We start from the raw sequence: 17,145 nt of genomic DNA, 5'->3' as shown, positions 1-17,145 counted from the left end.
CACCTAAATACTTGGAACTTATCACTGTTAAATATCAGATGTTCTGTTTCCCAATCCAAGACTATTAATATTGGCTTGTAGTTTTTCAGTGTCTTCTACCGAGGAACTTTTCATGCTGATTATTGCAACTGCAAAGATTGAGAGACATCTTCCTCGCCGTGCTTTCTGATCTAGCTAACTCCTTTAGCACCATTATGTAACGCCTAGGGGAATATAAGACCCTTTCAATCATCTGGTGAGTGGTGGTGGTAGTGGTGGTGGTGGGGGTAGTGTTGGTGGTGGTGGGGGTGGTGGTGGTGGTGGGGGTAGTGGTGGTGGTGGTGGGGGTAGTGGTGGTGGTGGTGGGGGTAGTGGTGGTGGTGGTGGGGGTAGTGGTGGTGGTGGTGGGGGTAGTGGTGGTGGTGGGGGTAGTGGTGGTGGTGAGGGTAGTGGTGGTGGTGAGGGTAGTGGTAGTGGTGGTGGTGGTGGAAGTAGTGGTGGGGGTAGTGGAAGAGGTGGTAGTGGAGGTAGTGATGGTGGTGGTGATAATGGTGGTTCCTGCACAATGAAAGTACAATACCATGATGTATCAATGAGAAAATAAAGTGACTGGCCTACAGCAGTTGTAAGCCTCAAGAACCCAGGAGGATTCAGTGGGATCCAAGGTTGCATTGCTTCTGACCATGTCGTGGCGTGCTGGTGGTCTAGGACGCTATAACTTGGGAGTACCAAGCGAGTGGGTTCGAATCCACATCACGGCTCCTACTGACTTTCTCGATAACAGTGGTGATTGTGGTGACAATGATTGTTATGGTGATGGTGATGACATCACCATCTCGTAGCCTGGTGGACAGGGGCCTCGTAGCCTGGTGGATAGCGCGCAGGACTCGTAATTCTGTGGCGCAGGTTCGATTCCCGCACGAGGCGGAAACAAATGGGCAAAGTTTCTTTCACCCTGAATGCCCCTGTTACCTAGCAGTAAATAGGTACCTGGGTGTTAGTCAGCTGTCACGGGCTGCTTCCTGGGGGTGGAGGCCTGGTCAAAGACCGGGCCGCGGGGACACTAAAGCCCCGAAATCATCTCAAGATAACCTCAAGATAACCATTCAACGATGAAGCACAAGAGGACCATTACACCCCCCCCCCCACGGTAACAAAAAAGGTGGGGCCCAGGAACTGGAGTTCATTCTCAGTAAACATTAACTTAGGAATGGCAGAAAATATAACAAATTCCTAACGAGTGCGCATTCATTCATCTGAACAAGCTGAAAATAAATTCAAAGAATCAACTGTTACTCATTTTTTCCACACACACACACACACACACACACACACACACACACACACACACACACACACACACACACACACACACACACACACACACACACGCACACACACACACACACACACACACACACACACACACACACACACGCACACACACACACACACACACACACACACACACACACACACACACACACACACACACCTGTCCCTACTACGTGTTAACAATATCAAACACGTGTGTCCCAATAAGCACACCTGCGCTTGACTCACTTCATACTGTCGGTGGTGCCGGTGGCTGTGTGGACAGCACACTGGACACGTAATCCTGTAGCCCGGGTTCGATTCCCGGCACCGGCGAGAACAAAATGGGCAAAGTGCTTTCATCCTGATGCCCCTGTTACCGAGCAGTAAATAGGTACCTAGGAGTTAAGACAGCTGTTACGGGCTGGTTCCTGGAGGTAGATATTGAGATAAGATTCCTATTTATGCATCCCTAAGGCCTGTGTAACGAGGTCCAGTGAAATCGATCCAGTGCAACCCGGTCCAGTGCAATCCGGTCCAATTTAACTAGGTTCGGTGTAATCGGATTACCAAAGCCGCTTACAAAGCCACTTTCCTCGAACACGTATATATCCAAAGGCGAATTAACGGACCGCCCACAAAACCTCCAAGGAGGGGGGGGGAGTGAGCCCCAAACCCCGGTAACCCAGTGTCAAACCCGGTAACCCCCAGTCAAACCCCGGTAACCCAGTGTCAAACCCGGTAACCCCCAGTCAAACCCCGGTAACCCAGTCTCAAAACCCCGGTAACCCAGTCTCAAACCCCGGTAACCCAGTGTCAAAACCCCGGTAACCCAGTCTCAAACCCCGGTAACCCAGTCCACACTACCTACCCTCACCTGTCTATCCGAGAGACAGTCAATGATTCTTCCCACTCGTGGTCATCTGAGCCAAACAGTCCGCACCCTTCACCAGGGAGACTGAGAAGGGGCTTCTTCACCTTAACTCCCCCCCCCCCCCACAACCCCCCCTTTCCCCTCAACACGTCCCCCAGAATAGGGGGGGGGGCTCTTCCCCCCTCTTATCACGTACATCCTCCCCTCTCTCTCTTTCCTCCTTTATCTGGGAGGATAACACTATCGCCGTAATGAAGGCCTTGCGCTAAATTTATTATGACGCGGATTTCCGACACTTTTTGGGGGGTATATTTTCTATGCAACAAAGTTTCTTGAAGCTGAAAAAAACGATTCACGTCTAAAGATTTTTTTGGGGCCAAGTCCAGACTTTGCCATCACTATCAAGTCCTGCATATCGTTGCCTCGGACTTGATACCATTATCGTGGACCGGAACACACATTCTTGATAACTCATTTTTTTTCTTAACTTTATTTAAATCCGGATTTCACAGCGTTGTTCTTTCGTTAAAAACGTCGGAACTAAGAATAATGAACAACCCAGCGGGTTTTCTTCCTATTGGGGAGTGTTGTACATGCTGCTATGGCGGTGTGTCCACTCGCAAGAGGAGTAGCGCTGCCCAATAAACTCGCCCATCGGGGCAAAATTTAAAATTTAAAAAATAATATTTTGTTACTTGAAAATCCCTAGATGTAAATAGACATTTATTGTATTATTTTTTACAATATTAAACATTGTAAATGACAAGCACACTCTTTTAAACCTTATGAGTATATTAGGATTATATATGAAAAAATTTGAATTCGAGAGGACTCATCAATTGTTTATGTAACCGCTTACGAAACCTGTAGATCTTTCCTTAATCATGGCGTCTTTTGTTGACATTTGTTAAGACGGTGTATGAGCTTAGACACTAAACAACCTTGTTATGCTTCTGAGAACATAAGCTGCTTAATAAATGCTGACAAACCCGCTATGATTGACGAAAGATGAACAGGTTTCAACCGCCGGGGGGTACACCAAGGCGCCAGGGGGGTACACCTCTCGGTGCATACATCCCTCAAAACAGAAGCCCGGCTGCGGGTCAGATTTGTCTTGTGATAACTTGATCGATAAGGCTGTTGTTACCAGCGGCCCGCAGAGCCACACTATCATTACTACCCAGAGGATCTGGCACCTCCTGCTGGCACTTGTCCTGGCTAGATGACGCTATGCAACATTCCTTTGTCTCTGGCCACTGTACGTCACTTCATAATTGCTTACGCCTTTCAATATGACTATTATTCATCTCAAAATTTCCTTCGACCTCAGACAACTTAGGGAAGGTGTCTTGGTTACTTGAAAGCTCTCAAACTCCTTATCTACAGCTGTGCTTATTTGAAGAAAAAAGCAAGAAAAAATGCTCAATGTTACTGCTACCTCCTTGGAGACAATAACTCAAGACAAGTGTTTCTTATCCAATCAGTACCAACGGTACAATCATTCGATGTACCTGTCAATCATTCGATGTATCTGCCAATCATTCGACGACCCCAAATCAAAAAATTCAAGAAATAATTATCATTCTAAATGCATATATTTTAAATATGCATCTCTGAGCTTATTTAGTGACACTGTAAACTGTTATGCTGACAAAATGCAACCCACAACAGCCTGGGCGACAGCATTTCATTCACTTGCATCATTGGACAGTCGAGCTCAAGCCAACTCCCGCCTCGAACACCAGAATTCGAATCTCCGAAGCTCCAAGTGAATGAAAGGGAAGGTTGTCCCGGGCCGCGATGACTGTACTGGGAACGGAACTGGTACTGTTCAACGGTACTGTTCTGGTACTGGTACTGTTCAAATGTACTGGTCAACGGAAGCGTCTAAAGTTGTTGATGAACACCACACAAAGTCTTCCTACACTCTCCCCCCCCCCCCAAAGTGTTCAAAGTTCTCATGTTCTTACTATAACAGTTCGAACCGTCATCACGGTTCCTGTGGAGTTGCTCATTTGATATATTACGTTATTGTGATTTCTGTCTGCATTTATTACCATTCGTTACTATTGTAATTATTTATGTTGTCAGTCCTTATCGCTGTCATTCATTATTTATTTATTTATGTATTACGGCAATTAAGCGTCCTCTTCTAACATCCCTGTAGCTGCTGTAGTCAATCAATCACTGTATAAAACAGGACAAAATCCGAACACTCACATAAACTGTTCTAACATGTTAAACTAGTGTTTTTATTATTATTAAACTCTCTTTACTTTGTTCCATTGAAGGCACCTGTGATTTTATATCACTTAATTCATTTCATGCAGGAAAATTAGCATGAATAAAGTGCCATGCAAAAATTTATATAGTCCACAAGTGCTCCACATGACTGACTGTCTAGTCCACAAGTGCCCCACATGACTGTCTAGTCCACAAGTGCCCCACATGACTGTCTAGTCCACAAGTGCTCCACTTTGTACAAGTTGCCACAAAGATGACACAATGATGAGAGCATTTTCCCCCCTTCAGAAGCAATAACACAATTCTTATCAACCGTTTGACACCGCCTGCCAACATCACTTGACACCGCCTGCCAGCATCACTTGACACACACTTATCTCCCCAGAGGCATCGCTGTACGACAATTTCACAGCATGGTGTACGAGCATCGCAACTCAACCAGAGTTCCCAAACACTTGCCATAACTCCCCCTCCTCAGTTACACAACATCGCCACCTGTTCTACTGACGATAACTTGTCAGTTATCATCAGTTATCGTCTTGAAACCATAACTTGTATAACTGGTAATATCACTATGCTTTGATAAGCATTCCTTGCTCCTTGGGATTCATGCATTGTTCCCTGAAAATCATTCACTATAATTCCTTGAAATTATTCACTATATTCACAGGGAATCATTCACTATTCCCTGGAAATCACTCACTATATTCCCTAAGAATCACTCACTATATTCCCTGGGAATCATTCACTATTCCTTGGGAATTATTCACTATTACTTGGTGGTATTTACTACTAATGTCATTCACCATTATTATTATTATTATTTATTACGTAACTAGAGCTCTGAGCCCAGCGCTAAGACGTCCTTCACTATTGTTTTACACCATTCACTATTCAATGACGACATTCACTTTTTCTTTACATTACTATTCCCCGAGATTATTCACTATTCCCTGACGCCATTCACTATAATGAAGCCATTTGCAACTCCATAACAATATTCATCTCTGTTGAATTATTCACGACTACTCAATGCCACTTGCTGTTCCTCGATAATAACTTTATTAAATATTCATTAGTCCTGGACGTTATTCATTGTTATTCAAATGATTTGACCTCAATCACCATTTTTCCACCTCAAAACCACTTCAGTTACCGATGCCTTGGTGAAAGAAAATAACGATTTACACGCACTCAAGAGGGGGGACTAATACAATGTTCCATCACTAACACAATATCATTAATACTTAAGTTTCTTTGCTCGACAAGTGTTCGTACCGCCACTAGATAAGTTGGTTTCTCGATTGCCTCGCATAACACGACGTAAACACTACAACACTTTGGTAATCAATCGATAGTATGATCACTAGGAGTACGAGGGGACACTGGTAAGGAGGCGTCGAAGGTGGTGTAGTGAGGGGAGACTTGGACCTCTGAGGGGTGTTTACGCTTGCTCTCTTGCGGGCGGTCCACAGCGTTATGAAGCAGAAACGCGGTTCGTTCTCTCTCACCCCCTCTGGCACCGCTCACTCTCTGTGGCACCTCTCTCTCTCTCTCTCCCTCTCTCACTCCGTGGCACCGCTCTCTCTCTCCTCTCGTCTCTTTCACTCTGGCACGGCGCGTCTTGTTCTAACTTGGTGCCCTATTTCCTCCACCCTGTGTTTCCCAGCACGGCTGCATCTGTGTGTGTGTGTGTGTGTGTGTGTGTGTGTGTGTGTGTGTGTGTGTGGGCGTGTTTGCAACGACCAAAGCTCTGGAGACATTTCCCGGATGTACCCCCAGAGCATCCGGCCGCCCCTCTAGCGGCTGGTGTTGTGTGCACACAAATAGATGATGTACCCGCCCTGGAACTAATGGTCATGACGGAAAATGTCATCGGCAACTCTCGTTATACCCGATCAAACCGCGCCCGGTCTAACCGGGTGTACAAATGCACGAAAACACCCACCCACACACACCCACACCCACACACGGCACAAACTTAAGTAGAAGAGTGCACGCGCGCGCACACACACCCCACCCACCTAGCGCGACCTGGGCACTCACTTTAATTCAATATCCCGTCAGGTGGGCCTCAGGCGCTGGGAGTAATCCAATCTGTTAATCATCATATGAGTGAAAATGATGTGCATGTCCGTTATCATGCAAACATTTGGGGGGAGAGATGGGGGTGTGTGGGGGGGGAAGGAAGGGGGGGGGATAGGGGGTTTGGGGGGGGGGGGGGTTAGGGAGAAGATGAACGAGAACATGCGCGCTGTTTACGTTCCGATTGCGCGCGCAGGCGCCTGCTTGAGGCTACACACAACACATAACTTATGCAGTCATGGGAGCAGAAAATCCTTCCACACTCTCCACTCCTTACAGGTAGATTCTTTTACAAGGGGAGGGGACGGGGGGTGGGGGGGGGGTAACGTTACAGCGCTGTCTTCTGTGCTATTACATAGACATGACCTTTCTGTACCCCTCATAGTGTTACCTAACCGCCCCCCTCCACCCAGACACACACACACACACCACCCCCACACAACCCCACCCACTCACCACATACACACCATCTAAAGCTTTCTTTCACTAATACCACTACTCTTCACAGTCATGCGGAGTACTTGACCCTCGCTCACGTATTTTGTGTTCCCTATACACCCGGGAATATACACAGATACTACTCGTGTTCTCTATACACCTGGGTGTATACACAGATACTCCTCGTGTTCCCTATACGCCTGGGAGTATACCCAGATGACCAATCCACCAAATGTTCTTCATTCCTAAAACACACACTACCTAAAACACATTCCTAAAACACACACACGATTAGGATATTGCAAGGCAATTTCCTAATCAATTCCCATAGTCTCTTACCCTCTCTCTCCTTATCACCCCTCCCCCCCTCCCTACCTCTCACCCCCTCTCTCTTCTCTCACCCCCTCCGCCCCCCCCCCACCCTCACTCCTCACCGACAAGTGATTACCATTTCTTTCCACTCAAACATTCACACTCTCCGCCCACCGTTTAGTACACTCTAATACTGCTTCTTCCACATACTCTATTTTACACGTTGGGTACCTGGCTGCATACCTACTACATATGTTGTATATATACATATGTATATGTATAGAGGGTATATGTATGCCCTCTTGTGCAGACGAGGAGTCACAATAACGTGGCTGAAATATGTTGACCAAACCACCCACTAGAAAGTAAAGGGACGACGACGTTTCGGTCCGTCCTGGACCATTCTCAGGTCGATTGTCCTCTTAATGCCATCTTAATAACCTTTTACCCTCCTTCGACTGGTAGGGTAAAGATGAACACGGTGTTCGTGTTCTTCCAATTTTGTGTTCTGTCCCTATTTATGTCCCCACCGGTATATCCTATTATGTCCTTCCTGTGGCCCAATTCACGTAAGTGATTTTTTTAATAAAAATCTTAAGCATTAATTATATATTATATATATATATATATATATATTATATTATATACACACACACACTATGGTCCTCATCGTTACTATAAGGACTACAAAACAGAAGGGATGGGCTGTATAATAATAATGGCCAAAAATGGGTAACTATAGGTCTGAAAAACCTTATATGTGAAAAGAAAGCTTGGTACAAAAGGATTAAGAATGAGGCAGTCAATCAAGAACAAGAATATCAAACTGGTTAGATATGTCAAAAGAAATTGAATTAATGAAAGCAAATATAAACTGTGAAGTTCGTATAGCAGGCAAAGGACAGATCCTAAAGGGCTCTTTTCAGTTATATCGAACAACCATTAGGGAAAGAGACAGGTACATTAAAAGCCGAGACAGGACGGATAACTGGAGATGACACGAAATGAGTAGTGCAGTGCAACCTCGATTCAACGAACGGTCCGGAACCAAATTTAATTCACTCCTGTGACGGATTCGTTGCAGCCGGAAATGCCTCCACCACGCTCTATGGATTAATTTTACATAACAAAAATTTTTCCTTTCAACTTATAACAAACAACTACCAAACGAACACATCTGCAAAAAAATATTTAACCACATCTAGCTCATTTCTCGCATCCTCAGCCTCAAACCTCTTTGACAAAAGGGAACAGTACATACCTGAGTGAAAGAAAATCTTGCCAACTTAAAATGAAAACAAACCATAGAATTTGGGTATAAATATTCTCAATAGATTTCCCAAGGCTCTAACTGTTTCTTGTAATGTTGAGCCCCATCTTCAAAAATCACCAAAAACTTAATTGGAGCCACATTAAGTTACCATTCATAGCCTAATATTTCCCGCGCGCTGTGGGCTGATTTCCCTGGATAAAAATTGCAATTTCAACCAGTCGTATAAAGGACAACTATCAAGAGAACCTGTCTGTAGAGAGTATTAACTACATCTCGCATATTTCCCACGCCCTGGCCTTGAAACCTCACATTCAAAGGAAAAAAGCCCCCATATTTCTGGACGAAAATTGAGGAATCTCAGTAGAATTTGGTTGAAAATATGATCAATGGCTTTCCCAAGACCCCTTACTATTCCTTAAAATGCTCCACCTTCTACCAAAATCATTAAAAAATATCACTTGAGTCATATTAAGAGTAACCATTAAAAAAATCCCAACCGCACAACAAAAAAGTGTCAAAACGCCATTCGCAAACGCAAAATCCACCATTGACCGTGTTGCTTCCCGCGTGAAGCGACCTGCTCCTAGTAGGCTAGTGTGGAGGAGCGTCACACCAGCCCGCCTCCTCCCACTTTAATATGACCGCCTCCCACAGTCAGGGCGTTCCTAGTGCGACTATTGCTTGGTGGCTCCTACCATCTCTTCCCTCCCACGGTCACTGCTAGAGTCTCCCACGGCAATATTTCCATCGCGGTCACATTCCTCGAGTCACACGCATCTTCGGCGGCATTTGCTTCGCCAAGGTCTACGCCAAATGGGTCTCCTTCAATCAAGGCATGCATGAAACTACCCAAGGCCCGCCTGGAACTACCACAAGGCCCGCCTGGAACTACCCCAAGGCCCGCCTGGAACTACCCCAAGGCCCGCTTGGAACTACCACAAGGCCCGCCTGGAACTACCACAAGGCCCGCCTGGAACTACCACAAGGCCCGCCTGGAACTACCCCAAGGCCCGCCTGGAACTACCCCAAGGCCCGCCTGGAACTACCACAAGGCCCGCCTGGAACTACCACAAGGCCCGCCTGGAACTACCACAAGGCCCGCCTGGAACTACCACAAGGCCCGCCTGGAACTACCACAAGGCCCGCCTGGAACTACCACAAGGCCCGCCTGGAACTACCACAAGGCCCGCCTAGAACTACCACAAGGCCCGCCTGGAACTACCACAAGGCCCGCCTAGAACTACACAAGGCCCGCCTGGAACTATCCAAGGCCCGCCTGGAACTATCCAAGGCCCGCCTGGAACTATCCAAGGCCCGCCTGGAACTATCCAAGGCCCGCCTGGAACTATCCAAAGCCCGCCTGGAACTACACAAGGCCCGCCTGGAACAAGGACTCACCTGATGCAGGAGCCTGCCGGGGAACTCCTCGGTGTCGTCAGGTGAGGGGGACGTCATGCCGGCCCCACGCACCGACTGCAACCACACAAAAAAAGAAATTAGTTAAAAAAAAATCAAAAAGTAATTTTAACCTTAAATCATCTGTGTTACGAAGGACGGCTACTGATAGAGCCAAGCTACACAACACAAAGAAAATCTGACTATTTAGGTAATTATATATGATCACAGAGTCCTAATTGCTGAATAGTTAACTCTCAGAATAAATTCTTTGTCCCAAGTTACAGTGTGGCGTTTCCATACAGACCGACAAACGATGTAAAGGAAGCATCATTTAAGTAATTCTCAAGTTGTAGAGTGGTTGTAGATTACAGAGTGTGTGAGGGGGGGGGGGCTACGATTAATGTGCAACTGGCCAGTAATTCCTGTTACATGCTGGCAAACCTGAAGACTAAATATGCTAACACCATTACTTGTGTATGAACCTGTACATCCGGATTTATGTGGCTACCTGAAGCTCCTTGAGGAGATATACGGAGGTTTGTACCCAGAGCCGTGTGAGATATTCAGCTTCTCGGGAGTTCGTCAACACTCAGGCATGATATCTGTCAGCCAGCAGATATCATGCCGATAGCACACTTTTGAGCAAGTTACGAGGATGCCTTCAACAACAGGAGAGAGGATGAAGTAATTGCAAAGTTCTAGGGTACCTGACACCGGAAGGTCCAGAGGCTCTAATATGACCGGACATGCAGGCAATGAGTTACAATAACGTGGCTAAAGTAAGTTAACCAGACCACACACTAGAAGGTGAAGGGACTACGATGTTTCGGTCCGTCCTGGACCATTCTCAAGTCGATTCAGTCGACTTGAGAATCATATCCATTCTCAATCGACTTGAGAATGGTCCAGGACATACCGAAACGTCGTCGTCCCTTCACCTTATAGTGTGTGGTCTGGTCAAAATGACAGGACACGCAATGATAAGTGCTTGTTATTCAGTTCATATTTGCAGTTTCTACGTAGAGTGCTCAGATTTGGGAGGTACGTCACCTGATTACCACAGGTACTCGTACACCAACCTCAGTCTCTCAATTCCTATATCATATAGTCTCGCGGAAATCAAGTACTGGACGAATATATAAATATAGGAGCCAGATCTAAACAAACCATAATTTTTTTATATTAGTTATTTCAATCACACGTAATTGCGTCTAGCAATATAGTGTGGACATCTGAGATTGGGGTGGTTTCTGATCTAGTTCAATATCATCATTGCTGCTATGTCTGTATCATCTTGAGTTACGCTTTTATGAGGGCATATCCACACAAATGAGATTCCGAAACTTTTTTTTGTATTATTGTTTACTTGGGTTCATGCAACTATCGTAGACTATATGAAGGTTTACACAGCTTGTGTCAAGAGCTGGGTGTATGACACTAAAACATACAGAGGCATGTGATCAGTAAGGACTGCACTAGAAAATTTAGGATGCATTAGGAGGATATTCTCGAGAACGTACGAGTTAATAGAAGTGATTGCAAGGCTACAGGTACTTCATGCCAGCAGGTCTGAAAGGTCTAATGACTGTACATACAATAATGTAGTGTGTGTGTGTGTGTGTGTGTGTGTGTGTGTGTGTGTGTGTGTGTGTGTGTGTGTGTGGTGTGTGTGTGTGTGTGTGTGTGTGTGTGTGTGTGTGTGTGTGTGTGTGTGTGTGTGTGTGTGGTGTGTGTGGTGTGTGTGTGTGTGTGTGTGTGTGTGTGTGTGTGTGTGTGTGTGTGTGTGTGTGTGTGTGTGTGTGTGTGTGTGTGTGGTGTGTGTGTGGTGTGTGTGTGTGTGTGTGTGTGTGTGTGTGTGTGTGTATTCACCTAGTTGTGTTTGCGGGGGTTGAGCTCTGCTCTTTCGGCCCGCCTCTCAACTGTCAATCAACTGTTTATTAATTACTATTTTTTATTTCCTCCACACCACACACACACACCAGGAAGCAGCCCGTGACAGCTGACTAACTCCCAGGTACCTATTTACTGCTAGGTAACAGGGGCATTCAGGGTGAAAGAAACTTTGCCCATTTGTTTCTGCCTAGTGCGGGAATCGAACCCGCGCCACAGAATTACGAGACTTGCGCGCTATCCGCCAGGCTACCAGGCCCCCCCAGGTGTGTGTAATCATGGCCCAGTTCCTGCTCACAGAGTTTGCACCTAGAGTGCTCAGAGTCGAGAGGTTCCGTCACCTGTAGCCACCTGTCACAAGAAACGGTAACCCAACCTGGCAGCCACTGTGTCGCAATGTCATAGATTTTCATACTAGTGTTTTCAAGCCTGCATATGGTCCCTGCCTGATGAAAGGTTCAACAAAGTAAGTCTTGAACGCTGCTTTGGCAAGGAAACCACACAGGTTAGGCGCAAGTTGGGGATCTAATCTGAAACATTAACCTGTCGAGTATAATCCTCTCAAGACCTTAAACATGCATGATATCAGAGGGAGGGAATTATCAAGGGGAAAATACCAACCCATTACGACTACATAGCACTTAGAAGGGGGTCAGGATAAGGATTTGGGATGGGACGGAGGGAAGGAATGGTGGCCAACCACTTGGTGGACGGTCGGGGATTGAACGCCGACCTGGGCGAAGCGAATTTTTGTGACTTGAGCTTGGGGTATGGGTACCATGAGGCCAGCGGGCAGGCATGACACCCCTGCCTCAGGCTGGCATTGAATAGTTCTAGTACAGAAATGTGAGGCACCTCCAGTAGTACTTTCATAGTACTGTATGTTACGCCACGCTACGGGCTCACCATAACCCGTGCTACTGGAACTTTTTGTTCCAAGTAGCGCTCCAGGACGGGTAGGCTCAGTTTAATTTTATTAACACATTTAGGTACATGTGCATGTGTGCAGCTGCCCTAGACTATATGAAGGAGAGTACAGTGTGTCAAAAAGCTAGCTCCGTGATGTTAAAAAATCCCCATCACGCAGGATAGTCATACAGAGGCATGTGATTAGTATATATTTTTTTATTAAGATATGAGGTACATCTGCATTAGTATATAATAGTCAGGGGTGCATGATATGAAAATCTACGGGACTCGATATCAGAGTTTCACTTCGTGTTACGGACATTTGAATATATTTCAGTTTGACGTCTAGTGCGGTTTAAAAGATTACCACAAATGGGCTTTACATACTTACTTCAGCTTGAAATTACAAGCTTATCTTAGTCAAATTATCAAGCTTTACCCAGACTGACTATCAAGCTTACTCAACCAAATTGCCATTGCAATTCGTATTACGGCTAAAATGTCTACTCTCATAACGACAATTATGACTAACAGAATGACCAGCTACAGCCCTAATACAACTGCTGACTGTATCTTACAACCACTACTGATAGTACGGAATTATTACACAGCTGCTGCCATCACCAATAACAACAGTCCATGATACAGAACCTCTCAATATATACATCACAACACCAACAATAGGATGGAGGAGAAAGAAGGAGGGAGGAGAGGATGGAGTAGAGGAGAGGGAAGTCTCAAAAGCGAGAAGTCAGTTCGGGTCTTTGGAGAATATAATTTACAAGTTTTAAAACTCTCTGACCCGAACATAGAATAGAGGGTGGGGGGGGGGATAGAACAGGGTGAAGGAGGGGGGGGGGGAAGGAGGAGGGAAGGAGAGGGGAAGGAGGGGAAAGAGGGGGAGAGGGGGAGACTGTCCTTGTCATTAATGAAAATAAAGTAGCCTGTGTAACACTGCCTGACCAAAAACAGGATTTGTATCACAGTCTTCCATAACTATTCCAGCATGACGAGTAGCAAAACTGATCAAATTCATTTTATATATATATATATATATATATATATATATATATATATATATATAAACACGATTTTGGACAGAAAATCAACAATCAAATTAATTAAAATGCGAAGATTCAAACAAATAATAATTAACCGGCATGCGTCGCTAAACAAGATTAACAAAAACTATATAACTATATAAAAATATAACTATAATATTACAAATTATATCCCAATATATATATCAATTATAATTGATATTATTATACTATATTAAAGAAACCACGCGGCCATGTTCGAAGAAAATAAGAACCAACATCTTCACAGAAAACGGACATCATTTCAACGTCAACCATGATAAACACAACATATTATAATATATATATATATATATATATATATATATATATATATATATATATATATATATATATATATATATATATATATATATATATATATACACACACATATATATACACAACAAAATTCGTAGCCTTATGTGCAAGACCGCAAAACCGGAGTGTTCCTGCGGTCTATTTTTATGCCTTAAACTGCAGGTTAAAAGCATTACGAGATGAAGTCCCTAATGGGTTCTCTATGGGGCTCCACCCTTTAAACAAAAAAAATTACTGAAATAAATCATTATCACTTTAAGAATTTGAAAAAGACATATATATATATATATATATATATATATATATATATATATATATATATATATATATATATATATATATATATATATATTCTATTTTTTTTGAGGGGGTGAGAAGGGGAAGGGGGGGGGTTCAGTTAAGCAGTACTTAACTGATGGGATTATGGGGAAATTAGGTTCAATTCTCTGTGTCTGGTCTCCTGGCTCAATTGTATCTAGAACTTTTTGTTTTTTTTTCTAAATTGGTGTTTCCAGATTCCATCTTCTAATTTAAGAGGCTCTGATTCACCAGCGTATATCTATTCATCTCAGTATTTGATATGTAGTGATCATGTTCTCTAATCTAATAATGTAAGTTGCAATATTACATATTGAGCAAAGAATTTCCTTTGCTTTTTGTGCCCCCTTTCGTGATGAGTGGAAGCACCAGGGACCAGCTTCACGAAGCAGTTACGTAAGTACTTACGAACGTGTTCATCTTTCCTCAATCTTTGACGGCTTTGGTTACATTTATTAAACAGTTTACAAGCATGAAAACTTGCCAATCAACTGATGTTAATGTTATACACAGCCTCCTGGTGTTTCGGAGCTCATTAACTGTTTAATAATTGTAAACAAAGCCGTCAAAGATTGAGAAAAGATGTAAAGGTTCGTAAGTGCTTGCGTAACTGCTTCGTGAATCTAGTCCCTGGTCCGTAGCATGAGTACGTTTCTGTGCTGCGAATTCCATCATCTCATTTGTCATCTTGGCCTGTAATTATATATTATATTACACTGTGATGTGAACCAAGCGCATTGGCATTTGTCTTTCCATTGTAAACTTTCAGCGACGTGAAGAGCGGGCACTTGCTGCATGGGTAACAGCTTCTCCATATCGTCCTACCCTTGTTTTGCGCCCTGGAGAGGCCACTCCTGCCTCGACAACTAGAGCGCAACTCCATAGTGTTCCGAGACTGCAGGATGCCTACTGCTACACGGTGTATTGTCTTGTGATAACTTGATCCTGAAGGCTGTTGCTGGGAGCAGCGCGCACTCCAGGTACAAAACAAATTTGTCCCATTCACTGACCGTCGAATTTACGTTTGGATTGTATCTGGATGAAGTTCTGGGAGTTCTTCTACTCCCCAAGCCCGGCCCGAGGCCAGGCTCGACTTGTGAGAGCTTGGTCCAACAGGCTGTTGCTAGGAGCGGCACGCAGGCCCACATATGCACAACAGCCCGGTTGATCCAGCACTTCAAGAAAACTACCCAGTTTTTCTACACATCTTTGGCTCACAATTTACACTCTTTTTGGGCGATTTACAACCAAATCCAAGCCCGCCTGGCGACTGTACCACACTTTTCAGCTAATTTACATAAATGCTTCAATATCTCGTGTGAAACGCAGACTGTAATGTGTTTCTGCAGGAAACATGTACAAAATTTCCTGAAATGCTGTAATCTTAAATGAGTCAACCACTTGGGCTGGACGGTAGAGCGACGGTCTCGCTTCATGCAGGTCGGTGTTCAATCCCCGACCGTCCAAATGGTTGACCATCATTCCTTCCCCCTCCATCTCATCCCAAATCCTTATCCTAATCCTTAGCCCTTCAAATGTTATATAGTCGTAATGGCTTGGCGCTTCCTCTTGATAGTTCCTTTCTTTCCTTACTGTACTCTTTTTGTATTCAAGAATTTTTTGTAACGAATTCAGTGATTTCGGGAGGTGGGAATGGTGGCAGTACAGGAGCGGGCAACATTCACGAATGTCAACAACACCGTTCACTTGGGACAGGTGGACACACACACACATTAATGGCTTCTATACCTCACGGGTGACAGAGGGGGAGGACAGGAGGGAGGAAGGGAGGGAGGAAAAGAGGGAAAAGAGAAAGAGAGGGAAAAGAGAAAGAGAGGGAAAAGAGAAAGAGGGGAAAGAGAGGGAAAAGAGAAAGAGAGGGAAAAGAGAAAGAGAGGGAAAAGAGAAAGAGAGGGGAAAAGAGAAAGAGAGGGAAAAGAGAAAGAGAGTGTGTGAATGTGTGTGTGTACTTATGACTACACCCCAGAGTATATGGACACACACACACACACACACACACACACACACACACACACACACACACACACACACACACACACACACACACACACACACACACACGCCACGCCCACAACAACAACCACGCCCCAGAGACACGCCCACCAACACGGCTCCTCTCGACCACACCCTATTCCCTCCCCACCTTAATATAACTAATGACCTGAGCACAGTGTGACCACATCCCCAGGGTAGGGAGCACAGTCCTATGGTGCGGCCCACTTGGACCCCCTGACTGTGTGGGGGTCCAAGAGTGTGGGGGTCCAAGAATGTGGGGTCGAAATGTGCGAGAGCCAGGTGAAGCACGAGAGCCATATATTATACATATATATTTCTATTTTCTAACAAGTTTGAATGGTCCCCCAAGCATTTATACGACTAAAAACTCCACACCCCCGACGTGACTCGAACCCAGACCGCCAGGAGCACAATGCAACTCGGTCACTGATGTACTGATTTGTAAGGTCGCTGATGGTCGAGTGGTTAAGGTACCGTGTACCCCAATTGCATTGTGCTCCTGGCGGTCTGGGTTCGAGTCACTTCTGGGGTGTGGAGTTTTCAGTCTCATATATAAATAATTATATATGTATGTGTGTGTGTGTGTGTGTGTGTGTGTGTGTGTGTGTGTGTGTGTGTGTGTGTGTGTGAGAGAGAGAGAGAGAGACTGGCACGTGGATCACCTAATACTCCCC

The 17,145-nt window shown here is 44.9% G+C and overlaps 1 protein-coding gene across 3 annotated transcripts in view; it reads right to left on the bottom strand.

Annotated features, from left to right (window-relative positions):
• LOC138370331 (leucine-rich repeat serine/threonine-protein kinase 1-like) overlaps positions 1-17,145 on the bottom strand; it is a 304,947-nt gene that overhangs the window by 219,006 nt on the left and 68,796 nt on the right. The window contains exon 2 of one of the 3 annotated variants that reach the window (XM_069334578.1): positions 9,918-9,992. In XM_069334578.1, coding sequence (XP_069190679.1) covers positions 9,918-9,974 — 57 coding nt within the window. In that variant the 5' untranslated portion in view covers positions 9,975-9,992. Of the gene's footprint in view, positions 1-5,842; positions 5,933-9,917; positions 9,993-17,145 lie in introns of those variants that run through there. The other 2 variants (XM_069334576.1, XM_069334577.1) reach the window with 2 other exon arrangements.

This window comes from Procambarus clarkii, chromosome 31 (assembly GCF_040958095.1).
Source record: "Procambarus clarkii isolate CNS0578487 chromosome 31, FALCON_Pclarkii_2.0, whole genome shotgun sequence".
Lineage (NCBI taxonomy): Eukaryota > Metazoa > Arthropoda > Malacostraca > Decapoda > Cambaridae > Procambarus > Procambarus clarkii.
Note: the sequence above shows the minus strand (reverse complement) of the source record. Positions and strands in the feature narration are given on the sequence as shown.